Raw genomic sequence first — 26,383 nt, 5'->3', positions numbered from 1 at the left:
GCGGGAGGAGGCATGAACACCGACTGATCTCAGCCCAGCAGCCCGCTCTTCTCTGCTCTCCAGCCGGCCGCCGCGGAGGATTTGCGCCCAGATTGTGAAACTTAAAGCAGCCGAATCGGGGAGAAGAGCGAACCGACACCTTCCGACCGCAGGTGAGAGGGGAGAGTCTCCCGTTTCCAGGTGCAAAACCGGGATTTGCGCACGGCTTTTACGCACAAGCGGACTCTTGGGGAGAGTTATGGATCTCCGGGGGAAGCTGGGAATCTGAGCTCTCCGAGTTCCACAAACTGGACTTACAGGACGCCGATTTGTTCCTTCTTGCCTCCACTTCTATCTGTTTTACCCTGACCTTCCTGCTCCGATCCAAGTGCTTACCATGTTCCAGCACAGCAATAAGAAATGTTTCACCATAGAGTCTCTGGTTGGGAAGGAGGCGAACAGCAACAGCAGCGGCTCGGGGGATGAGCCCATCCGGCCGACGGCGCTCCGGTTCCCGGAGTCCCTGCACCCCGCCGGGCCCTTCGGCTCCTGCTTCCAGGGCAGCGGGAGGACTCTGTACTCCGGGCCGGACATGGTGCTGCAGGATCCGGGCACGCACACGCAGAGCCCCGCCGGCCTGCCGCTGCACCCGCTGCAGATCCCCCCGCAGAGCTTCTTCAGCCCGCAGCACCGGGAGGCGCTCAGCTTCTACCCGTGGGTGCTGCGGAACAGATACCTGGGCCACCGGTTCACAGGTGAGCTGGAGGGGTGGAGGGGGGTTCCACAAGAGGGAGTAAATATATGAACAGAAATAAGATGCATCTTTACTCATTTATCTGTTCAGGTTTCCTCAATAGCCTATTTATTTATTTATTTATTTATTCATTTAGCCTATTTTCATTTTTTAAATTACTGGTTGTATTATCTTCTATACTCTACTATATTATTATTATTATTATTATTATTATTATTATTATTATTATTATTATTATTATTATCATCGTTATTATCATTAGGCTATTATTATTAGGCTATTGGCGTCATTTAATTTTATTAGGCTAATTTAATTTTCTAATTTACTACGACTTAATAGGCGAGGCGAGGCAAACTTTATTTATAGGCTGTAGCACATTTCATACACAAGGCAAATTCAATGTGCTTCACATAAAACACAAAAAATATATAAATTGTCTAGAAAAATAACATTAAACAAGAAAGAAAGATAAAAAAAAATAGGTAAGCAAGGGTAATAATAAATAGGCTACTACTGCTAAAATTATTTTTATTAGGCCTCCAGTAGTAGGCTAGTGCTATCAATCATTATAATAATCATAATAATAATAATAATGATGCTAATATCCTAATGTAGTAGTAGTTGTAGTGATAGTATAATATTTGTTGCTATTGGCAGTAGTAGAAAAATGACACTTCTTCGGCATTTAGCTGCTGGTCTTTTCTCGGTGATTTATAATGAGCGCAACAGCAGAATATGAGCTTCAGTTCCAAATCATTTCTATACAGAGAGATTCATATAAACATCTGAAGCAGGAACTTTTCATTTCGTGGTAATTGTTTTGGGGTAGCCTACTGTTCATGTCCAGTTGAGCAGCTGGAGGCCTGAACAGGACGGACTGTGTTCTGATCCAGAATCAGTTCCGTTACATTACAGTGAAGAGGTCAAAGGTCTCAGCAGCAGCAGCAGCAGCGTGCAGGGAGACGCTTTATCTTCTCTCCTTTATCTATCGGTTTATTCTCAATTTGTTTTCATTTTCCGTAATTAGGCCTACATATTAAACTCTATTTGTCTTATTCCTCTCTGTATGCACTCTTTTCCCTCAAGAGATTCATTAAAGTTTCATTTCATCTAATGTGAGGAAATAGCAGCTGTTTTCCCCACTGATTCTACCTTTAACATAGCAGTCATTTAACAATGTGGAGGATTTTTATTTTTTATTTGATTTGATTTTTTTTTTGCATGAGCTGCACAGTAAAACAATGAGTGATGCTGTACAGCCCATAATATCCCATGATGCCCGAGAGGCTTTGTTTAAACTCTCATTCAATCAGGCGAGTTCATTAAGAACGCGTTGGGAGTCAGGCAGTTATAATATTCCTATAATAATCCTATAATATTCCTATAGTGAAGTGTTTGCGGTGCTCAGTAGTGAGTTTAGTGACCTTACTGTAGCCTACTTTATGGTGTTTATAATTCCCCTATGGTATAATATTCCTATAATATTCCTATAGTGACTCAGGAGAGAGTTTATGGTGTTTTTTATTTCCTATGGTTTCACTATATTCCTGTAGGTTATTATATATAGTTTGCAGTTTTGTTGTGATATTTGTACAGTATCCTGCTGGAATGCATTATAGGAATACTAGATATTTTTTCCTTCGGGATGTTCAGCAGACGGAGCTGCATGTCGTCAGAAATATTCAGTGTTCGTGTGTTGAAATTTACGGGATTCATGTAAAATAATGAGGATGAGGTTTTAGGAAAAGTTCAAGTTGAATTCTTTATTGATCTCTGTTGATTGATTAGAGAACGTCTCGTCTGAAGGGCCGCGTGTTCATTTCAGGTCATGATCTGATCAGAAGGTGAGGAGTCTTCTGGCAGCAGGCCTTCTGCACGAGACGAACATTAAAACAGAAAAAACTGAACCTGGTGGCAAAAAAATCACAGTTTTGAATAAAAACTTTTACTTTAAATAATTAAAAGGAGAGGGTGCGGGTTAGGAGGCAAACTGCTTTGCCACGTGCGTCTGTTTTAACGAGAATTGATCTTCCACGAAATAAAGTGTTTTGCAAACAGTCTTCATCATTCGGTATGAAACTGTTTTCAGAGGAATTATAGAATAAAGTTGTGATGTTTCTGCTTCGGTCCGCCCAAAGCCCGGGGGAATAATCCAGAAAAAATCATTATGTCTCCAGAGGAAATAAATACGATAAAAATGTGCAAAGACACGATGTTCATTATGTTGGGCTTTCTGCGCTTTTCGTTTTTAGTAAAAGCTTTTTGTGTCTGATATTCTGCAGCATTTTAACTGCTGGTAGTTTTTCATAATTGCAAACCAGAAGTCACCCTGAGGATGATGGAAAATATTGACTCACACCTCACACCTTATAATTATCTGCTGTAACCTAAAATGACCTAGTTAGTCATTTCTATTGTCCAGCCATAAGTCAAAATGATCTTTATGCAAAAAGCGAAGCAATATGCCTTTCTTTATAAATACCAGCCGCGTTTTCGCTCTAAAAAATAGCCAACATTGTGTGTGAAAAAATAAGTTTTAATAAAATCTTACATTAGATGCAGTGATATAGAATAAAAAAAATATTACATGCACAAATAATAACAAATACGAGTAAAAAAAAATCCCGCTGGTGTCAGATACAGAGTGAAATCTGACTTTCTGCAGCTGAGTCGCATAATAATTAGTTTACAATATTACTATTAAAGTATTTAGAATCATATTTTAGGGGAAATAAATGATTTGACTGAATCTGAAGGAACGCGCAGCTAAAAGCAGCGATAGAAACTCACTTTACCCGCTTTTCATCTGCAGGAACAGAGTTTATTAGAGTTTAAACCAGAAAGGCTTTCTGAAGGGGAAATGCGGCAGTTCATGATTTTCTGAAAGTAGAATTGATTTCTGTTCATATGGATTTCTATTTGGAACTCAGAGTTTATTTTTATTTTCCTCGACTTCCCTTCACTTTATTGATTTGCTTTAGTTTTCTTTAGCTTTAATATTAAAAGAGGATTCGTCCCGTTAGTGTTAAATGTTTTTCGTCAGGTTGGCCTGTTTATCCACATCTCATCATCTCACCATGATAATAATAATGATAATAATAATAATAATAATAATAATAATAATAATAATAATAATAATAATAATAATAATAATAAGGAAGTTTACTGGTTCAGGCCTGCAGGAGAAAATTAACTGTGTTCAAACCAAAACAGCAGACAGAAACTCACATTAACTTTCAGTGTCTTTAGTTTCTCTTCTCAGGCTTTAAACCACTACAATATTCCTATAATATTCATATAATAAGCCTAGTTGTAGTGCGTCTATGATACTCTATAGTGAATTGACCTTGTGGTACTTTATGGTATTTGTATCTCCTGCGGTGTCACTATAATATTCCTGTAATATTCCTATAATACTTCTTGTCTAATGACTTTATGGTAACACTTCTTATCTTATATGATGTTATAATATTCCTATAATATTCACTTACAGTCTGTCTATGATAGTCTATAATGACTTTATAGTGACTTGATGGTACTTTTTTTTTGTATCACTATAATATTTCTATAATATTCTCATAGGAACTCAGTTTTTCTATGAACTGAAGGAAGCGGCTGTTGACAGAATCAGCGGCAGAATCACTGAAGGGAAAAGTTTCTCCTCCGCTGTTATTTCGCGTCTCTTCTCTTTCTTCCAAGATCATTTCAGGCTCACAGGGATATTTGTTCCATCTCTTGTCAGGATGCTGTGACCTCTGACCCTTCACCCCTTTACTATGGTTGCTTGTAATGTTGCTGATCGAGGAATTAAAGCTGTTTCTTCAGATAACAGATTAAGAGCTAAAGGTCTAAGATGTGAATAGAAAACACCAGCAGAGCATCAGCTGTCAGTTCAGCTCAGTTCAGTTCAGTTCAGTTCAGTTCAGGTCAGTTCAGTTCAGGTCAGTTCAGTTCAGTTCAGGTCAGTTCAGTTCAGTTCAGTTCAGGTCAGTTCAGTTCAGTTCAGTTCAGTTCAGGTCAGTTCAGTTCAGTTCAGTTCAGTTCAGTTCAGTTCAGTTCGGTTCAGTTCAGTTCAGTTCGCTCACATTACAGTTTAAACTCGGCTGCCATGTTGAACAAAACATAAACATCTTCATCAGTTTCTTTAGATCTGCAGACTGACTGAATATCTTATAAAATGAAACATATACTTATTTCCAATAGCTGATATATTTTTTTATCGTCAAATTTCAACCATTTTATTAAGCTAGAATTCTACGGTCGAGGAACATTTATTGCATTATTAAATAATAATAATTATAAATAAGAAAATAAACAATAAAAAATTACAGTAATAATAATAATAATAATAATAATAATAATAATAATAATAATAATGATAATACTACCTTTATTTGTATAGTACTTTCCCTTATAAAATCACAACATTTTATTCATTTTATTCATTTTAAAACCAGAAATCACACACATTCTATTTCTCTATATATAATTCTATATAGCCTACAGTAATTTCCACATATCCTCTCCTTTCTACCAAAACAAAAAAAACACTTAGTATCTAGTTTATAAAGCCGTGGCTCTGGACCCAGAACGGGCCGCAGGGCTTCATCTGGCGGTCCAACACCATCGACTGGGAATCAGTTTCCAAACCCAGAGTCAGGCGCTAAAACCTGGAAACCTGGGTAAACGGACGCCATGTTGGTCCCAGGTGTAGCTATTTTACCCCCCCACCCCCCCACCCCTCTCCTTCAGATGGCAGATTAGAGGCTTTTGTTCAAAGAGAGAGAGAGAGAGAGAGAGGGGGGGGGGGGGGGGGGGGGGGTCAGATCCTCTCTCTGCTGCTGGTGTCCAGTGGCTGTAAAAACAGACAGGAGAGTTCAGACTGACGACTGATCTGAGCTGCTGAGGGACAAAACTGATGCTGATCGTTTAGGGTTGAAGCTGCTGATATGGTCGATATTTTGGGCTGATATTTCATGAATTCATTCATTCATTTATTCATTCATTCATTCATTTTCCATAGCGCCTTATTCTGTGTTCAGACAGGACTGAAAGACTGAGAGAGAGAGAGAGAGAGAGCAGGACGACTGATCTGATCAATAACTGATACTGATCGTTTAAGATTGAAGCTGCTGATTTTGGTCCGATATTTCATTCATTCATTCTCTATCCCAGCATGCACTGGGCATGCACAGAGCTTGTGCCAATATTCAAAATCTGTAAATTAGGCTTTTTTCATGCTGAAAAATTCCAAATTATGACAAATATTCAGTGTTTCTCCCAGAGTTTTCTTCTCATCAGGATGGAAACGTCTCTGAAACATTCAGAGCATCATGGGAAACTAAAACTCTCCACTGAAACCAGACTGATGAAATTCTTTTAGTGTCAGCAGCTCTTTAAAGTGGTAATCCTCCAGTTCCTCATTGTTTTTATTCAGTCTCCATCTTTGTCCCTCAGCCTCACTGTGGTGTTTCTGCACTGCTCTTCCCACAGATCACCTGTCAATCAAACAGTGTGGGCGGAGCTTGGATATTTCTGTTGATGCAGTTTGAATTTCTCTTTTCTCTGTCTGTTCAGTCATGGTGGCTATCACTGCTCATGCTAACTACCCAGTTCTTCTTCTTCTGTTGATTCCAAACAAAACTGAAACGTAAAATGCATCACTTCCTGTGCAGCAGAGGATTTTTCCCAGGAAAGAGCTACCAGACACCGGCTGTTTAGAACAGACAGAGGAGAAGACTTAAGAACTGGATATAGGTTGGATCAGTGTTGAGTTAGAAAGAGAGAGAGAGAGAGAGAGATAGAGATAGAGAGAGAGAGAGGAGCAGGACAGACAGACAGTTAGAGGAAAATAACTTATTATTACTTTAAACTGGGGAGAGGCAGGTTGTACCACCGACTCTGATGTTCATAGTCTTCCTCCATCATCTTCTGAAGCTGCAGATTGTGTTTACAGTCACTGCCATGTTTTCAAATTTTTTGGAGCTGGAGCAGCCAAAGAGAAGCAAAGGGCGGAGCCAAAGTGGAAAGGGGCGGAGTTATTGTAGCATTGACACACTTCTGTGTTTTTTTACCGTCAGGTCTTCAGAAAGTTTCCTAATCGGAGTGACCACTCAGAAGGTTGACTTGAATGTTTTTTCCCCATTCGGAAGCTTAAAATTACGGTAACGCCCATGTGACATGAACGCAGCATGAGAGCGTGGACAGAGAGAGAGAGACAGAAAGAGAGAGAGAGAGGATGTATTATTTTCCTCTGGCATATTTCCGGAGCGTCCAAGCAGCACAACATAAACAGAGTTAAACAGAGTAGACTTACCTGGTCCCATACAGGTGAACCCCCCCCCCCCCACCCCCCCACCCCCTCCATTAAATCATCACCCCTCCTCTCTCTGTCTGGACAGGAAGAGGCGGACCGTCCATCCTGCCTCCTGCTCTCTGCTCCCAGGACTCTCCTTTCACAGACACAACATTTTTATTCATTAGCTGGAAGTGGGTGACAGGCGGCATGGGAACCGGAGGGGGGCGGGGGGGGTTAGAGGGTGTGTGTGTGTGTGTGTGTGTGTGTGTGTTACCTGGAGATATCCCTTACAAGAAAGTCACATGTTAAAACCCACATGTGAATTCAAAGCACATGTTTTCTGCACACAAGTTCATCTCTAATCTCACATCTTCATTTCTAAATGAAGATGTGGTTTTTTTTTCCACGTTCTGCCACGTTTCCCACCTGCCGTTAGATATGTCAATATTTGTTTCACATGTGGAAACTTTGTGAAAACCAATGTGTGTCCAAAAAGCACGTGTGCTTTGAATTCACACGTGGGTTTTTTGTAAGGAATATCTGCTGTTTCTGTGTTTATATGTCGGGGGGGTAGGAGGCTCCAGCTCTAGATGTTGATTGGACAGTTCGGGTGTAGCCTAGTTTAAAGACCCCATGAAATGAAAAACAACCTTTTTTTTCTTTTACCTTTTTGCTGATGTTGCTGGACTTAGTGTTCACCTGTTCACCAATACGGGTAAAAAAAATGACAAAAAAAAATTATTTCTAGGAAATGAACAGAGCGTCTCTTTCCAGTAAACAGCTCATTTCTATTGGTGACTCATCCTGCACTCGGGGGCGGAGACAAACATTTCATCCAATCAAATTTTGATAACCGTTGGAATTATTCCCCCCCCCCCCCATCCCCCGCAATTTTTTCCCAGCATGCAGCTCAGCTCAGCTGCAACATGGATGAAGGAGTGTTTTTGTTTCTGGCTGCTTCCCCTTAAAACTCTTTTCCCAGACGGGCGACGGAGGCGGGGAATATTCCTCCTGCTGTCCGCCCACTTCCTGCATATCTCATTAATATTCAAATAAGCCCCTCCCACTGCCGCTTCCCGCCGTAACTTTCTGTTTCATTCAGAAATACGTCAACACACAGAAGCAAATCACGCTCTGGAGTTATTCACTATGTTGAATTATTACTTGTTTAACTATATATTAGTAGTAATGTTAATGTATATTGGCACAAATGTTCCCATGCAGAGGCTTTACACTATAGGCTCAGTGAGTGGAATATGCAGCACACACACACACACGCTCACACACACACACACACACACACACACACACACACACACACCACCTCCCCTCCTCTGCCCTTTTCCCGCTTTATTTCCCACTCCCCCCCCCCCCCCCCGCACCGACAGGACCAGGCTTGTTTTCAGTGCCAGGGGAGCGCTGGGGAGATTCAGCCTGAGGTGCCATCTGCCCCAACCCCCCCCCCCCCCCCCCCCACACACACACACACACACACTCACACACACCCCCGCCCCACCCCACCCCCACCCCAACCCAGGGCTGACGGCGGCTCCATCTGAGTCAAAAACCCCTGGAGACTCCTTCACCTCCTCCTCTTCTGTTTCTTCCTCCGCTCCTCCAGATTCCAGGTTGTGACAGAAGACGTCAAATATTACTGTAAACTATTTCCATGGCTTTTCTCTCAGGGTGTTTGGTTTGCTCTGAAACATTTTATTTTATCCACACTATAGTTCAACATCTCATCCATATTCTGTATCTGCTGTTCCACTGAAGCTCCAGCTGACGATACCGATATTCAAACCCAAGACGCTGCAACATCACAGCAAATAGAAAAACTCTAGATGTCTTGTGCTTCATTTTCTAGACATTTCCCTGTAACTCAGCCTGACATGTTTGGTGTCTTTGGAAACTTTGGGATCTTGACTGGAATTTAAAATAAAGTTCTGTGGATTTGAACAAAGCTCGGCTGCTCAACATGCGTTTGTAATGATGATGGGTAGAATGATGGGTAGAAGTGGTATAACTTCCATAAAGCCCAATTGTCATATTCAGGGATGAATTCAGAAAATCAAATTGAGTTTCCATGGCTTTTCTTTTCTTTTGTTTTGTAAATCCCTCACAGACTAAATGTCATATTCAGAGGAGAATCTAGGAAAACGTAGCTTGTATTCAGGCTTTTGAGGCTACTGTACGTACTATACTGGTGCTGCGTTCAGGTCATACTGGGAGAAACGGAAACTCAAACTCCTTCTGCTGCTTCGCCTCCTTCTTCATCTCCTCCTCTTTCTCCTCTTCTTCCTCCTCCTCTTCCTCCTCCTCTCTAACCCCTGTGGAGTCGCACCCTCTGGCGGCCATGTTGGAGGTCCTCCTGATTGTGTTTCTGAAACTTGAATAGACATGCAGACGGCTGGGTGTGTTGTCCCTCCTTCACCTCTGTTCCTCTTTCCCATGGAGGAGAGAGGGAGGGAGGGGAGACAGGCAGAGACAGACAGAGAGACAGACAGACAGAGAGAGACAGAGAGACAGAGAGACAGACAGACAGAGAGACAGACAGAGAGACAGAGAGACAGACAGACAGACAGACAGACAGACAGACAGACAGGCAGAGAGACAGACAGAGAGACAGACAGGCAGAGAGACAGGCAGAGAGACAGACAGAGAGACAGACAGGCAGAGAGACAGGCAGAGAGACAGACAGAGAGACAGACAGACAGAGGACAGACAGACAGACAGGCAGAGAGACAGACAGACAGACAGACAGAGGACAGACAGACAGAGGACAGACAGACAGACAGGCAGAGAGACAGGCAGAGAGACAGACAGAGAGACAGACAGGCAGAGAGACAGACAGACAGACAGAGAGACAGACAGACAGAGGGAGACAGAGATTTTGCTAAAACTTCACTAAGAATCAGATTTTTTCGAAGCAGTTTTACATCTCTTAACTCTTCCATGCTGCATGTTTTTTTTTAATTTAGAGAACAAATACCACTAAGAACATGAAGAGCGCCACCAACAGAAAATCCAAGCTCCGCCCACACTGTTTGATTGACAGGTGATCTGTGGGAAGAGCAGTGCAGAAACACCACAGTGAGGCTGAGGGACAAAGATGGAGACTCTCAAACTGACCCTGAACACTGACCCTATTTGTCATAATTTGGAATTTTTCAGCATGAAAATAGTCTAATTTACAGATTTTGAATATTGGTAGAAGCTCTGTGCATGCCCAGTGCATGCTGGGATAGGGAATGAATGAGAATGGGAATGAATGAAATATCGGACCAAAATCGGCAGCTACAGTCCTAAACGATCAGTATCTGTTATTGATCAGATCAGTCATCCTGCTCTCTCTCTCTCTCTCTCTCTCTCTCTCTCTCTCCTCCCTCGCTCTCATTCAGTCATTCAGTCCAGTCTGAACACAGAATGAGCTGCTATGGAAAATGAATGAATGAAACATTGAGTACTATTTGTCATATTTTGTTATTTTGTCATAGTTTTTCGGCATGAGCATAGTCTAATTTACTGATTTTGAATATTGGTACAAGCTCTGTGATGGAGACAGAATTAAAAGGTATGAAGGTATATGACTGAAAGTGTAGACAGTGTGCAGGATTATGTCTCTGCCTCAGTTTATATATATTTTTTAAATTCTCGCTGGCGTGTTCCTGAGCGGTGAGACGGAGACGTGACTCACTCCTCGCTGCTGTTCGTCTCCTCGCCGCTTCCTGTGACGAACATCAGGTCAGCCGGGGCTTCGCTGCAGAAACAAAGTCCTCAAATCCTTTAAGAAGCAACACCATGATGGAAAAATACTTACATCAGTAAAATGTAGTGAAGTAAGAAAAGTAAAAGTCCTCATGCTTTCAGAGAGTTAAATTATTGAAGCATGAACCTGTCAGAAGTATTTTAATGTTGTCGGTCTAACTGCTCCATATACTGTTGGACTTTAAACTCTAACAATGCAACATATTTTAGTTTATCGTATGTTTTGATGCAAAACCTTATTCTGCAAAGTAACTAGTAACTCCAGCCGGCAGATAAATGTAGAGGAGGAAAAGTAGAAAGTCTCACAGTCTCTACAGTCCACCAGCCGCCTGTCCTGTTTACATTCTGCAGCTGTAGAGCCTGAGATGAGCTCCTCTTCCTCTTCATCCTCTTCTTCCTCTTCTTTTTCCTCCACCTATTCTCTTCCTCCTCCTCCTCCTCCTCCTCCTCCTCCGCCTCCTATTCCTCCTCCTCTTTTTCCTCTGCCTCCTCTTCCTTCTCATCCTCCTCCTCTTTTCCTTGTCTTATCTTTCCTCTTCATCTTCTTCTTTCTCTTTTCCTCCTCTTCTTCTTCCTCCTCCTCCTGTTCTTCCTCCTCCTCTTCTCTCTCCTCTTCCTCTTCTACTCTTCTTCCTCCTCCTCCCCCTCCTCCTCCTCCTCTTCCTCCTCTTTTTCCTCCACCTATCCTCTTCCTCCTCCTCCTCCTCCTCCTCCTCCTCCGCCTCCTATTCCTCCTCCTCTTTTTCCTCCGCCTCCTCTTCCTTCTCATCCTCCTCCTCTTTTCCTTGTCTTATCTTTCCTCTTCATCTTCTTCTTTCTCTTTTCCTCCTCTTCTTCTTCCTCCTCCTCCTGTTCTTCCTCCTCCTCTTCTCTCTCCTCTTCCTCTTCTACTCTTCTTCCTCCTCCTCCCCCTCCTCCTCCTCCTCTTCCTCCTCTTTTTCCTCCACCTATCCTCTTCCTCCTCTTCCTCCTCCTCCTCCTCCGCCTCCTATTCCTCCTCCTCTTTTTCCTCCGCCTCCTCTTCCTTCTCATCCTCCTCCTCTTTTCCTTGTCTTATCTTTCCTCTTCATCTTCTTCTTTCTCTTTTCCTCCTCTTCTTCTTCCTCCTCCTCCTGTTCTTCCTCCTCCTCTTCTCTCTCCTCTTCCTCTTCTACTCTTCTTCCTCCTCCTCCCCCTCCTCACCTTCCTCCTCCTCCTCTTCCTCCTCTTTTTCCTCCACCTATCCTCTTCCTCCTCCTCATCCTCCGCCTCCTATTCCTCCTCCTCTTTTTCCTCCGCCTCCTCTTCCTTCTCATCCTCCTCCTCTTTTCCTTGTCTTATCTTTCCTCTTCATCTTCTTCTTTCTCTTTTCCTCCTCCTCTTCCTCCTCTTTTTCCTCCACCTATCCTCTTCCTCCTCCTCCTCCTCCGCCTCCTATTCCTCCTCCTCTTTTTCCTCCGCCTCCTCTTCCTTCTCATCCTCCTCCTCTTTTCCTTGTCTTATCTTTCCTCTTCATCTTCTTCTTTCTCTTTTCCTCCTCCTCTTCCTCCTCTTTTTCCTCCACCTATCCTCTTCCTCCTCCTCCTCATCCTCCGCCTCCTATTCCTCCTCCTCTTTTTCCTCCGCCTCCTCTTCCTTCTCATCCTCCTCCTCTTTTCCTTGTCTTATCTTTCCTCTTCATCTTCTTCTTTCCCTTTTCCTCCTCCTCTTCTTCCTCTTTTTCCTCCACCTATCCTCTTCCTCCTCCTCCTCCTCCGCCTCCTATTCCTCCTCCTCTTTTTTCTCCGCCTCCTCTTCCTTCTCATCCTCCTCCTCTTTTCCTTGTCTTATCTTTCCTCTTCATCTTCTTCTTTCTCTTTTCCTCCTCCTCTTCTTCCTCTTTTTCCTCCACCTATCCTCTTCCTCCTCCTCATCCTCCGCCTCCTATTCCTCCTCCTCTTTTCCTTGTCTTATCTTTCCTCTTCATCTTCTTCTTTTTCTTTTCCTCCTCCTCTTCTTCTTCCTCCTCCTCTTCTCTCTCCTCTTCCTCTTCTACTCTTCTTCCTCCCCCTCCCCCTCCTTCTCCTCCCCCTCCCCCTCCTCATCTTCCTCCTCCTCTTCCTTCTCATCCTCCTCCTCTTTTCCTTGTCTTATCTTTCCTCTTCATCTTCTTCTTTCTCTTTTCCTCCTCCTCTTCCTGTTCTTCCTCCTCCTCTTCTCTCTCCTCTTCTACTCTTCTTCCTCCCCCTCCCCCTCCTCATCTTCCTCCTCCTCCTCCTCCTCTCTGCACATGCTTTCCTCTTCGTTCCTCTCTTGTTTCGGCTCTCTGATGTTCCTTCAGCCTTTCATCACTGCAGCTGAAGCAGTTTGTGAATGACGAGACCTGCGACAGGAAATATGCACTTCTCTCTCTGTGCTTCTCTCTCTCTCTCTCTCTCTCTCTCTCTCTCTCTCTCTCCGCTCGTCTCTCTCTCTCTCTCTCTCTCTCTCTCTCTCTCTCTCTCTGCTCGTCTCTCTCCCTGTGTTCGCATCTGACACTGAAACTGATCTGCAACCGTGGCAGAAAATAGATTTTTTTTTTTAGGTGTAACGCAGCTATAGAGAGTATTCACCAACCTTGATGTTTTTGCATGTTTTCTAGAGCTACAGATTTAGTTCAGCATAGATTTGTGTGGCAGTTTTGGTCTAAAATCTACAGAAAACGCTCTTTTCTATCAAAGCAGAGTGGAAATTCAGGATTTTTTATGGGCGAGTATAAAATTCCAGTAACAGAAAAGTCGCAATCTTTACTCATTTGGTTTTATTTTCTCACAGACAATCACATTATATAATATCTACTATTCATTCTTCATCTTTAGGTTATAGCGAGGCATGTTGATTAGATTTTCCTTTTAAAACTTCCCTGATTTTACCTTGTTCTCTTTGAAGTGTTGTAGCAGATTCCTTCAGTACATCTGGGTGTTTTCTGCTTTTCTGAGGAGGCGTTTGATGAAACCTCCCAACACTGCAGCACATATCAGTACACACACCTCGACCTAAAGAGGCTGGAAACCGGAGCAGTGAGCGTCTGACTGACTGACTGTGTGTTTGCATCTTGATCTGGGGCAGAAACAGCTTGTTTTAGCTTCATTTCACTTCCCAGGATTAAACTGCTCATTGTGCTTTCAAAATAAGCCGAACGAGCACTTGCTATGCTTTTTTTGAATATTCAGTTATTATTTCCCCCACTTCTAAATGTAGTGGGGGAAAAAGTAGAAGATTTCCCTCTGAAATGTAGTGAAGGAAAAGTAGAAAGTCTCACAAAATGGAAATACTCAAGTAAAGTGCCAGAAGCTCAGCATGTACAATTCACCAGCCGCCTGTCCTGTTTACATTCTGCAGCTGTGGCAGAGCCTGAGATGAGCTCCTCCTCCTCCTCCTCCTCCTCCTCTTCCTCTTCTCCTCCTCCTCCTCCTCTTCCTCTTCTCCTCCTCCTCCTCTTCTTCTTCTTCCTCTTCTTCCTCTTTTTCCTCCTAAATGTAGTGGAGGAAAAAGTACAAGATTTCCCTCTGAAATGTAGTGAAGGAAAAGTAGAAAGTCTCACAGAATGGAAATACTCAAGTAAAGTGCCAGAACTACAGTATTTGAGTAAATGTACTTAGTTACCCTCCCCTCGTGGTTTCTGCAGTGTGTCTGTGCTTCAGCCTCGCAGCGCTCCGTGTTGCATTATCAAAATCTGCACAGGCAAGAAAATATTGACTCAACCTTGTTATGTTGTTGTTGTCAGGATTGTAACTGAGTGACTGTTTTCTGCAGCAGCCAGCAGCAGCCTGCCATTAGCCCGGTACACACCGCACTGTGCTATTACCTGCTTCAATGAGTGAGTCCCAGGGTTAAAAGGGGTTAAGTACAGTAGAAAGGCTCCTTCAGACCCAAACTACAGCCGGCGGTGACTTGGGAAAATTGACAGTTTACACTTTGGAAGCGGCTTTCAGGTGGAAGGTAAAAGGAATACACACCGGCTTTTTTTGGCTAATGAGCTCTTTTATCAAATTACAAGACGACTCGTGACGGTTCAGGTGCTGATTTAAAGCTTCGGCACGCTCTAGATCTGCTTATACCAGAAGCTTAGTATGATCTCAGTGTGTTGATGCAGCGTAATGCGTTAAATACCGGAGATACACACACACACACACACACTGCTGCCAGGCTTCCCATCGCACAACATCATTGAGTTTTACAGGCGGTGTGACACTGATCTTCACAGCTGACAGCTCTAAACAAAGCTCTAAAGTCTGGATTTATCTTTCTTGAATCATTATTTTATCCTTAATTTACCCAGGGAAGAACACTGGAATAAAATCTAATCTTTGAATAAACAGTAAAAGCTATTTACATTCATAAACAAAACAACTTACTGCTGGTTTTCACACTGCCCTCCTCCCTGTGGTGTAAAAAGTTCATCTATGCCTGGAATGCAGCGTCTTCTTGCAAACAGTTTTAAAGATAGAACAAACTGACCTGGATATTATCAAGTGTAATTAGCTGTAATGTGTTTTACTGTCGGCTTTAACAGAAGACCGATGAAGATCCGACAGGCTTTCACAGCCTGCCGGCCGCAAAGCAGCGAGCAGGTTTAGCAGCATATCAGAGGGGAAGCCTGAGCGCTCAGCAGCAGAAACTTCTTACACTTCAGAGCCAGAAAGTGAGCTGCCAAAACAAAACATGAGCTTTGCATTTGCATTTTTCATTACATTCACAACCTCTTCTACTGTCAACCATGAGACCCCTCTCTCTCTCTCTCTCTCTCTCTCTCTCTCTCTCTCAGCTAAATCTGTGAGTAGTGATGGGACAGTAACTGGTATTACTATATATCACGGTAAAAATCAATAACGCTTATGACACAAACACTAATTTTTTGTACCGTGGCCTCTGTGATAACTGCAGCTCTCGTCTGTCATCACCAGTGGTGGAAGAAGTACTCAGATCTTTTACTTAAGTAAAAGTAGAAATACCACAGTATAAAAATACTCTGTTGCAAGTAAAAGTCCTGCATTCAAAATGTTACTTAAGTAAAAGTACAAAAGTATTAGCATCAAAATGTACTTAGAGCAACAAAAGTGAAAGTACTCATTATGCAGAATGGCCCATTTCAGAATAATACAGTATATATTATATTATTGAATTATAATTATTGATGCATTAATGTGTAAGCATCACTTGCTGGAAAAGGTGGAGCTGATTTCCGCTACTTTATATACTGCTGGGTAGTTTACAGTAATCTATAATAATACATCACAATTTATTAGCTGATTATATTTTGTATTAATAATCTGAATCTGCAAAGTAACTAGTAACTTAAGTTATCAAATAAAGGTAGTGGAGTAAAAAGTACAATATTTCCCTCTGAAATGTAGTGGAGTAGAAGTATAATGTAGCATAAAATGGTAATACTCAAGTACAAGTACCTCAAAATTGTACTTAAGTACAGTATTCGAGTAAATGTACTTAGTTACTTTCCACCTCTGGTCATCACTGATGTTTGATTTTCCCCTCTAATACTTACTTACTTATTGTACTCATGTTGCTGACTGAGTTAAAGTGGATGCAGACCAGCAGCTTTTTATTTGAGACTCATTTGACTTTATTTATTTTAAATACTGTTATTTGGATTTTTATTGGTGTTGTTTAAATCTATCCTTGCAGTTTCTATAAGCTAAAGCAGCATTTTATACTTTTGTTTTTCAAGAAAAAATATCTTGTGATGGATATGATAAATTCGTTTTTAAGTAATTGAAGCATATTACAGCACTGTTTTTAAGGTTTTTATCTTATTAATAATTATCAAGATAATATCGTATATCGAGATAATTTTGGTCAAAATAATCGTATTGTGAAATTGAAACAGAGCTGTGAGTCGACGCTGCAAAGATCTTCGTAGTAGAGATAAGATACAACACTGAGAAGCGTGTTTCCTAATGGGACTCATTGTGGATTAGAGGGGTCAGTTTCCTGCACAGAGTGGCGATCTTGACTATTTTAAAGCATCTTTGTTGCTGCTTGGAAGGAAACAACTGCAGGGAAAAGGGGGGAGGATGGTTTACAGAGGCACAGAGCAGTTTTGATTCCTATTGGTTGAGTAAATAACAAGTAAATAAAGTAATAAAAAGTTTGATTTCATATCGAAGAAGAGTTAGATCTCCAAAAAACCTGAATGCAGTTTCCCCAACCAATCCCCATCCAGCAGATACTGGATGATTTGACATGCAACAGAAGTCAACCGTTGCATTTGCAAGTCCGACTCTCTGGTCGACCATCTGCCTGAAGCGAGCGTCTCTGAGTCGCCCGGTAATCTCCATCAGTCACGGCTCTAAAGTCATATTTTGCATATGAATATTGCTGGATATTAGCTAATGCCGTATAAAGCCGGGGAGCGAGCGCCAGGCTTTTACACGCCATCATTGTCTGACGCTTCCTCGAACCCACAAGCTAGCCGCCTTCCAACCGCCGGGCGCCAACCGACTTTGCGTACGCGTGTTCGCGGTCGCGTTTCCTTTCAGGCGAACTGAAGCTCTTCCCAGCAGCGGTTGGGAATAACTCCTAGATGTATTTGCTTATGTAAAATATTTTGCTAGTTTACGTGCGATTTCAATAAACGAAGCAGCAGCCCAGATGTTGTATGTGGCTTTGAGGAAAGTCATGCAGACAAAGACGGAAACTCAACGTTCATTTCACTATTGTGTCGCTCTGAAAGAAATCACAGACGTGTATGAGATGGCTAATTTGCCTAATTCCATAACGATATCTCTGCCAAGCAAATGGATTTTGCATGTTTTCAACTTACAATGTTTCACGTGCGATGTAATACTGTATACAGAGCTACTGCTGAGTAGTGTACTGACTACTGTTTGAGCAGAGAGACAGCTGCTAAGAACATTTTGCAATTTACCTTTAAAGTATTTTTTCCCGGCACCAGCTCTGAATCGCTCTCGCTAGATTGAGGGGAAAAATTAATAATGAAGTTGAAAACAAAATGGACATTCAGTCTGAATATCAGGCAAAAGGAGTTTAGCTCTGAGGCAAAAATCTCTCAGAAGTGACTCATTGTAGGGATTGAACTGACGCTCTTATAGAAAAATATACAAAGTGAAACTGTTGAAGTTCAAGTTTTAATTCGGACAAACGGACAGAAAGTTCAACCCAGTTGAACTTTTTCTGGATGGACAGATGTGTCACCGTCCGTTCAGCCAATCAGAGGCGTTCCTACGTTTGTTTTGTAGAAACCAGCGGCGAACACAGAGACGACGGTCCGACCGAAACAAAGATAAAACAGAGAAAGCCTGGTGGAGCGTTGGGATCACTGGAGGTTTTCCAGCTCAGTTTCTTACTGAATTTATACCAACACACACAAATCTATCATCAATAATTCTGTGTGTTTTCTGATGGATCAGCGTGGCCTCGATGGTCTGAATCTGGTGCCAAAATCCTGCTTGGTGCTCATGATGAGGGCTGAGAATGTAAAGAAGGAATAACAAACTGTTTTTGAGTTTAGACTGGATCATCGGTGTTGGTCGGTCTTCTGGTTCGGTGTACGCTCCAGTTCAGAGCGCGGGTGACTTGTTAATCTCAACAGAAGAAGAAACTTCACTTCCTCGATCACCAACATTACATTCAACCAGCAGTGAGGAGGTGAAGAGTCGAGGAGAAAGTTAGAGAATATGGAGAATACGGCTCAACAATTAATCGTAGATAATCATATATTGCGGTTTTATGTTTCCGCAATCACGTAATTCAGCGATATTGAAGTGCCGGTGTGGTTTATCAAGCGCTTCCCTTACTCCTGACCAATCACAGCCTCTGAATGCTGAACCTGCATCATGTGACCCAAACCAAAGTTCAGATGAAGCAGCGGAGAAACTTTACAGAGAGAGTCTGTGGAAAAGAACGGATCGGCCCGACGTTAGAGAGCAAAATCCTGAAAACGATTTAGTTCCTAAAAGTGGATTCTGGTCTCATCTGGAGACTCTTTGGTTTGAAACCAGATGGGCAGTTTGCATAGTCAGCATGAAGCAGGAATTATTTATTATCTGAATTTAGTAAATAAGGACACAATAAGAGGAAGACAGTAAGAGACTTTCTAGCTGCTGCTGCTTTGAGAAACACTGAAAAAGTACAAACAGGGCAATAAAATAAATTTGTTTCCTGAATCAGACAAATAATCATGATCACAATATTTAGCAAAATAATCAGGTTTATAAGCCACTCTATGATCTAGATTTTAAGACCTAATTAACATCATCGGAGAGTTTTTTAATCAGAGCAGAGTGTTTTTAAGACATTAATAACAGATACAGAGTAGAAGAAGAAATAAAAGCTGATTCAGATTTCGCTTCAGTTTTGCGGTTTGCCACCAGATCCGATCGCAAATATCTGCTTCAGAAAAACAACAGAGGTATTTGATCAGATTAACCAAACATCCCAGAGCAAACACTGTAATAACATCTGTACAGAGAGCAGGCACACACACACACACACACACAAACACACACACACATGGTGACACACACACACACACACACCTCCTTTTGTGTTATGTTTGCCTTCAATCTTTGTGTTCATTCAAATGCATTTCTGTCTGTGGCGGAAACACTGACAGCATGTTGGCCTTTATCTGTGTGTGTGTGTGTGTGTGTGTGTGTGTGTATGGGCATGTGTTTGTGCGAGTGAGTGTGTGCAGTGCATGTGTGTCTTTGACGTGTGTGTGTGTGTGTGTTTGGCATTTTGCAAGTGTGCTTTTGTCTCTCTAAATATGTGTGTGTGTGTGTGTGTGTGTATGTATTTATTAGTCAGCATCACGGTATGTGTGTGTGTTACGCATGCATACCTTTGTCACTCTTAGTGTGCGCGCGTGTGTGTGTGTGTATGTGTGTGTGTGTGTGTGTGTGTGTGTGTGTGTAATTACACTTTACTAGTACAGCTGGTCTGGTCTGTAGCAGAGTCGTCACGTTACGCAACAAACTCCCGTTTCCTAAGATGGCGATGACATGCATCACCGTCACCATCATCTTTATCTTTATCATCATCATCATCATCACCCCCCCCCCCCCCCCCTGCAGAAACAGAAGCAGCATTCCTGCGGCTCGCTGTGCTGGTTTGAGGCGTGGCAGTGGTATGAAACGGCAGCCGCTCGACTTTCTCATACTCTAAAAGTTTAATATGTTAAATATTTTAATACGTTTTACCGTCCGGTATTCACAGCGTTCCTCCGTTCACGCCGCGCCGCTGCCGTACGGAAACGAAAGTCGGAGTTTAGAAGGAGGAACGTGCCGCAAAAGCTGTGGAAGTTCAAAAAGTGAAAGAAAAAACTTAAAATGATCTATTTTAAGTAGATTTAAAGGAGAATTCTGCTGTTTTCTTTAAGTCACAACCAACAGTCCAGGTTCCTCTCTGCTGTCTGCACATCAGCGCTCGTTTTCCTCCATAAACCAGCGTGCTGACAGGATAATAAATCAGTTCAGTTCAATTAAGTTCAGATCAGTTCAGTTCAGTTCAGTTCAATTAAGGTTTATTGTCATGAGGTAGGTAACGCGTTTCTGAAGCATCAAGTAAGAGATGTGTGTGTGTGTGTGTGCATGCGTGCAACAAACAAACCCCATTAACAGGTTTACATGGTTAAAGAAAAGGTTTTAAAGACATCAAAACAGTGACTAACTCTGTGTGTGTGTGTGTGTGTGTGTGTGTGTGTTAAGAGTTTCTCTGATGTCTGCTCAGGAGAATTACAGTTACACCTGTCAGTCAACTTCAACCCTCTGCCCTCCTCTCTCTCTCTCTCAGTGTCTCTGTCCAGGGCCGGGCACGGACATTTAGAGGGTCGGGGGCTGAAATCAACAAAAAGGCCCCTTTCCATTTATTTACCCCCCCTCCCTGTCTTTATACCTGCTGCTTTGAGTCTTTCGAGTTGAAGGGGGAAGTGAGCTCAGTTTAACATCTAACATTTTCAGACAAATTGCAGTGCATCTGTTAAATTGCCTCGTGTATCGCAGTTTACGCTCTGAGGACGGCGAGTGAGAAGCTTTTACTGGAGAGTTGGGTGAAACCACTTTTCCAGAGACAGGGGAGCGTTTGTTTTTTAAATCAAGCTGCCTCTATTCAGTGAGAGCTGCACCCTGCCTGCCCTTTGAGAAGATGATGGAAATAATGTTTTCAAAAATATATAAGAAATGTCATTCAAAAAGTGCACTTTGGGGCTTGTAAGGCAAAGAGGTTTTATCTCTCTCTCTCTTCACTCCTGCTTTCTCTCTTTCATCCTCCTTTTATCTCACATTTTTATCAGTTAAGTTATATTCAAATTAAATAAAATTTGAATATAGTTTATTAATAATCTATAAGAGATTAGGTTTGCCACACACTAAAAACTCAGAGACCAATTTGTCTTATTTATTATATACTCATTTCAGCAAGTAAAAACAATGTAGCAAGCGACATGTTTTGCATCCCTGCTTCATCATTTCCGCTCATTAAATATATACAGTAGATTATTACATTTTCTTTATACCGCTTCCCCCCCCAGGAGAGGACAGCAGTCCGGAGAACCTCCTCCTCCACGGTCCGTTCTCCAGGAAGCCGAAGCGGATCCGGACGGCGTTCTCTCCCTCCCAGCTGCTCCGGCTGGAACGAGCCTTCGAGAAAAACCACTACGTCGTCGGAGCCGAGAGGAAACAGCTGGCGAGCGGACTCTGCCTGACCGAAACACAGGTAGGCAGGATGCATGATGGGAAAGAGACGCTGGGGGCGGGGGGGGGGTGATTGGAAGCTTTTATCCAAAGCGCCGTAAAAACCCAGGAAGCGGCACGGAGAGCGTGATTTGCTTCCGCGTATTGACGTATTTCCGAATGAAACAGAAAGTTAGGGCGGGAAGCGTCAGTGGGAGGGGCTTATTTGAATATTAATGAGATATGGAGGAAGTGGGCGGACAGCAGTCTGCTCTCTGTGGTGGAGGAATATTCTCCGCCTCCGTCGCCCGTGTGGGAAAAGAGTTTTAGGTGAAGCAGCCAGAAACAAAAACACTCCTTCCTCCACGCTGCAGCTGAACTGAGCTGCATGCTGGGAAAAAAACAATAATTCCAACGGTTATCAAAATTTAATTGGATGAAATGTTTGTCTCCGCCCCCGACTGCAGGATGAGTCACCAACAGAAATGTGCTGTTTACCTTACATTTTGATATAAAAGTCCTAGAAATTTTGTCCGTTTTTTGGCCTGTAACGCTAAGTCCAGCAACATCGGCAAAAAGATTTAAAAACAGAAGTTATTTTTCATTTCATTGGGTCTTTATTACTATGAGTGAATTATATTTAGTATGGTGGGACCAAGTGGGAATTGAACCCGAAACCCTGGCAGTGTTAGTAGGGGTTCATGCTAAAAATATACGCACTCTTGCTACTTTAAGGTACCAAACTGTTTTTTATCGATATGAAACGAGGATGAAACCAGGAAAACGCTGCTTCTTGTGGCTGTTTGACAAACTCCTCCTCACCTCCCCGCTCTTCGTCTGGCTTTTTCCTCTGAATAGTTTACATTAGGGTAAAGACGGGACTTATTAGCTCCGCCGAGCGCTCGCGTCAATCTATATTTAAGGCATGGCGGCGGTCCAGGCTGCTGGAATAGCGAGGGACGGGACGGGGGGGAAGTGAGTCGACGGTTAGTCAGCGGCAGACGCCCCCTCCGCCGGCGCCGCGGCTCCAGCCAAACCTGGTTTCCCAAGGATGATTGACACTGTTTGTCATCTGGTAGCCACGGCGATACGGGCCCCGACGGCAGGGCGATGACGTGATTCCTCTGAGATTATTTACGAGTTAATTTCTCAACCGTGGCCAAAGAGAGAGAGAGAGAGAGGGAGAGAGATACATCAATCAGTTCAGTCACAGCAATCAGCAGTTATTAATCAGCCGTAATTTAAAGCTTTTGCAATCATCGCAGTTTGGATAAGGGGGACGAAGGGATTTCAGGGCTTTGTTCCAAAACTCTTCATTTCTATTTTCATAATTAACTGTTACCTCATGTTCACTGCTTGGTCTTAAAAAAAATACACACAGAGATGATTGCATCCTCTAAAATGTTCAGACAAATGAACGAGGGAAAAAAGTGCTGACAAAAAAGACGCTGATGATGATCTGAGCACCGAAACCTTCACTTTTGTCACTTTTATTTTTTACCATCATGTCAATGTCAAAGTCACATTTTTTGCATCAGTTTTTAGCATTTCTGTCAGTGTGTGAGCCTTTTTACCTGCAAAGGAGGTGATGTTCTCACCCCTCGTTAGTTTGTGTCTGTCTGTCAGCAGGATTTCTCAAAAACTTATGAATGGATTTCCATGAAATCTGGTGGACAGATCGACTTTGGGACAAGGAACTATTGATTAGATTTTGGGATTTCCACCATTGGACAATTATCGTTTTTTAGCCGTAACTCTGAAACTAATGGAGATAGAGACTTGACTCTAAATCCTCAGAGGATGTTTGCAGGGTCAAGACATTTGGGTGTAACAGCAAATTGGAGAATTGTTGAGCGTTGGTGGAGGTTTGCGCTCTTTAAATCTTTAAATGCCTCCTTGTCTTCATTCATTTGACTTCTTTACCGCTCCTAAACACCTGGCTCACTCCCTTGGTAAGCTTTGAGGCAAGAGCGTGTGCTTTTCTCTACACTATCCTCTAAGTGTGCTCAGGGTAGCTGATAATATCAAGAATATCCAGTAGTGAGTTTTACTTTCATGCCAGAAACATGTTGTCAGAGCAGCTATCGTATTCGAATGTTGGAATGAAACGAACTGGAATTAATCTCTTCATCTATTAATCTTTTTTTGGCCATTGCTCTCTTACACGCCCGACTCGTCACGTGAAAGATAAAACCAACAGATTTGTCAGTGTGACAGTGGAATCGTAATTACACAATGTCCCATAAGAAAGCCGATCTGATTCCCCTGGCTGATATTAAAGTGCTGCTGTACTCTAAAGTGTCTCCCCAGGCCTTTGGCAACGCTCTGCTTGGCAGCATTAAAGAGGCGCTCAAGTGCGTATCGTGTTCATCTGGATCCTGTCGTACATGTGAGGCAGAGAGCATATATCATGTCACTCCGCTCTGACACCCGCGCGGACAGATTGTGCAACGAGCTTCATGTCAGCAGGTTATATTTCCACAGTGGAAGCCGCGGCTGAAACTTGTTGGATGTCAGCTGGATGTTTTATAGTGTAGAGTTTTATTACCTGAGCGTTTTAAAATCATTGTAAAGATCTAAAATAAGTAAAATATCATAAGGAAAAATGTCTGCCGTAGTTGTAGTAGCTGTTGTAGTAGTAGTAGCTGTAGTAGTGGTGGTAGAAGTACTTTGTGGTAGAAGTAGAAGTAGCAGTACTAGTAGCAGTAGTAGTAGCAGCAGAAGTAGTAGTAGTAGTAGGCCTAGTAGTAGTAGTAGTAGTACTAGCAGTAGTAGCAGTTGTAGTAGTAGTAGCAGGAGTAGTAGTAACAGTAGTAGTAGTAGTAGAAGTATTAGTAGTAGTTTTTTTGATCCCGTTGGTATCAATAAAGCATCACATTATTCTTAATTCTATATATTGAGTCTGCTACAGCAGCGGTTCTCAACGTGGGGTCCGGGGACCACCAGGGGTCCATGAGGGGGTTCCAGGGGGTCCCGAGCAAACTGATGAATTGTTAAACTTCAGCATTATTTAATTTACAAGAAGTATGTAGAAGAATGACTGTTCTGATCATAGTTTCTCTGTTATCTCTCTACCTACAATACAGACAGTCAAGGGATTCTGGACAAAATCATATCTGACAATAAAAATATTCTCAGATTTGGGACAAAATCTCATCAAATGGGGTCCGTGGCTCTAATGTGGACAAAATTAGGGTCCTTGATATAAAAAAGGTTGAGAATCACTGTGCTACAGGATCCTTCATCAGCTCCTTCCTTCCTTGTTGTGTGACCCAACTCACTCTCTCTCTCTCTCTCTCCCTCTCTCTCTCTCTCTCTCTCTCTCTCTCAGGTGAAGGTCTGGTTTCAGAACCGCAGAACCAAACACAAGCGTCAGAAGCTGGAGGAGGAGTCGCCCGAGGCGCAGCAGAAGAGGAAGGGCAGTCAGCACGTCAGCCGCTGGAGGGTGGCGACGCAGCAGGGCAGCCCCGACCACATCGACGTCTTATCAGAGGACTAGACTGCAGAGAGGGACGCCGACACACTGCCATCCTGCCACACACACACACACACACACACATACACACACTCAAAAACACACACACACACACACACACACACCTCGCAGCAAGGCAGCCCGGACGATGTAGACGTCATATCAGAGGACCAGACTGGAACAGAGAGATGGAAACACAAATATATACTGTACACACACAACCATCCATCCATATACACAGATACACACACACACACACACACACACACTCAGTAACACACACACCGGCCAAACTCCCCAAAAAAGACAGAGTAGTCCTTTAAACCAGGCTAAACAAACTTTAATTATGCGTTCAGACGTTCGGCCTTTTGCACGCGTTTAAAAAAGAGAGAGTCACGCGAACAAGCTAGGCTAATGCTAACGTTAGCCTAGCTTGCAGGCACCATCCAGTGTTTACACTGCTTGGAGATGCTAACTAATTAGTTAACCATGTTTGTTTTGCTGTCACTCATGTTTATCCTCGATCTCCATGCCACTTCATGGGTTTTTAAACGTGTGAAAAAGCCTTCGTCTGAACACGTAACACAGCATCATGTAATAACCTGTAGGAATCACATAATAAAATGCCCCTCTAAAATGTAATAAATCCTGTTAATGTAATAAATCACCGGCTGATGTAAAAACCCCTTCAGACTGATATTGTAAAAATTGAAGAAAAAATTTTTTTTATACCCTTTATACATTAGCAGGGAAAAAAATCTATTTACAATCGTAACACACTATCCGGCAATTTATTACCTTACATTTATTACTCTTTTTGATCCATTTAGCAGGACGTTTTATTATACAGGAGATTTACAAGTGATCACATTATTACATTGTCTATTACAACAGAGTCACAGAGAAGAGAGGTGCACACACACACATACACTCATGCATGCAGGTTACTACATATGAAACACACACACATACACAACACACACACACACACAACACGTTGACAGCTTAATTTCCCGAAGACTGATTGATGGCACTGAAGACATCAGCGCACATGCAAACGCCAGTAAAGTAGAGATAGATATTCCTGTGCTGACTGAGCGTGACTCACCTGAGAAAACACTCGGAGGGAAGTGACGGTTATGACTTTTATGGATGGATGACGAGCGCGGAGCGGCAGACGAGCGCAGGAAAACTGTTTTCTGTTTTGTGGGAGCTGCGTCCCCGTCGGACTGAAGACTCACGATGGAGGAGGAGGAGAAGAAGAAGAGGAGGAGATTTGATGCCTCTGAGTGGCAAAAACTCACATGACACTTAAAAGGTCAAAGGCTGTTGACTGAACGTCGGACGACCTGAAAAGAGACGATTTTGTAACACTGAGGACTGTTCTGCAGTACGTTTCTGACCGTCTGCCGCGTGGATGGTTTTCCTGCCGCGGCCCGGCCGCGTGAGGTTTGGTGAAATGA

The 26,383-nt window shown here is 42.7% G+C and overlaps 1 protein-coding gene across 1 annotated transcript; it reads left to right on the top strand.

Annotated features, from left to right (window-relative positions):
• Positions 1–376: 376 nt before the first annotated feature.
• Positions 377–24,944, top strand: emx3 (empty spiracles homeobox 3). Its single transcript, XM_071909263.2, has 3 exons — positions 377–734; positions 21,304–21,488; positions 24,777–24,944. The coding sequence occupies exons 1-3, from the start codon at positions 377–379 to the stop codon at positions 24,942–24,944; spliced, it is 711 nt and encodes a 236-aa protein (XP_071765364.1).
• The last annotated feature ends 1,439 nt before the right edge of the window (positions 24,945–26,383 follow it).

Source organism: Centroberyx gerrardi, chromosome 16 (assembly GCF_048128805.1).
Source record: "Centroberyx gerrardi isolate f3 chromosome 16, fCenGer3.hap1.cur.20231027, whole genome shotgun sequence".
Taxonomy (NCBI): domain Eukaryota; kingdom Metazoa; phylum Chordata; class Actinopteri; order Beryciformes; family Berycidae; genus Centroberyx; species Centroberyx gerrardi.
The sequence above is the reverse complement of the archived record's forward strand: the minus strand, read 5'-3'. Positions and strand labels throughout refer to the sequence as shown.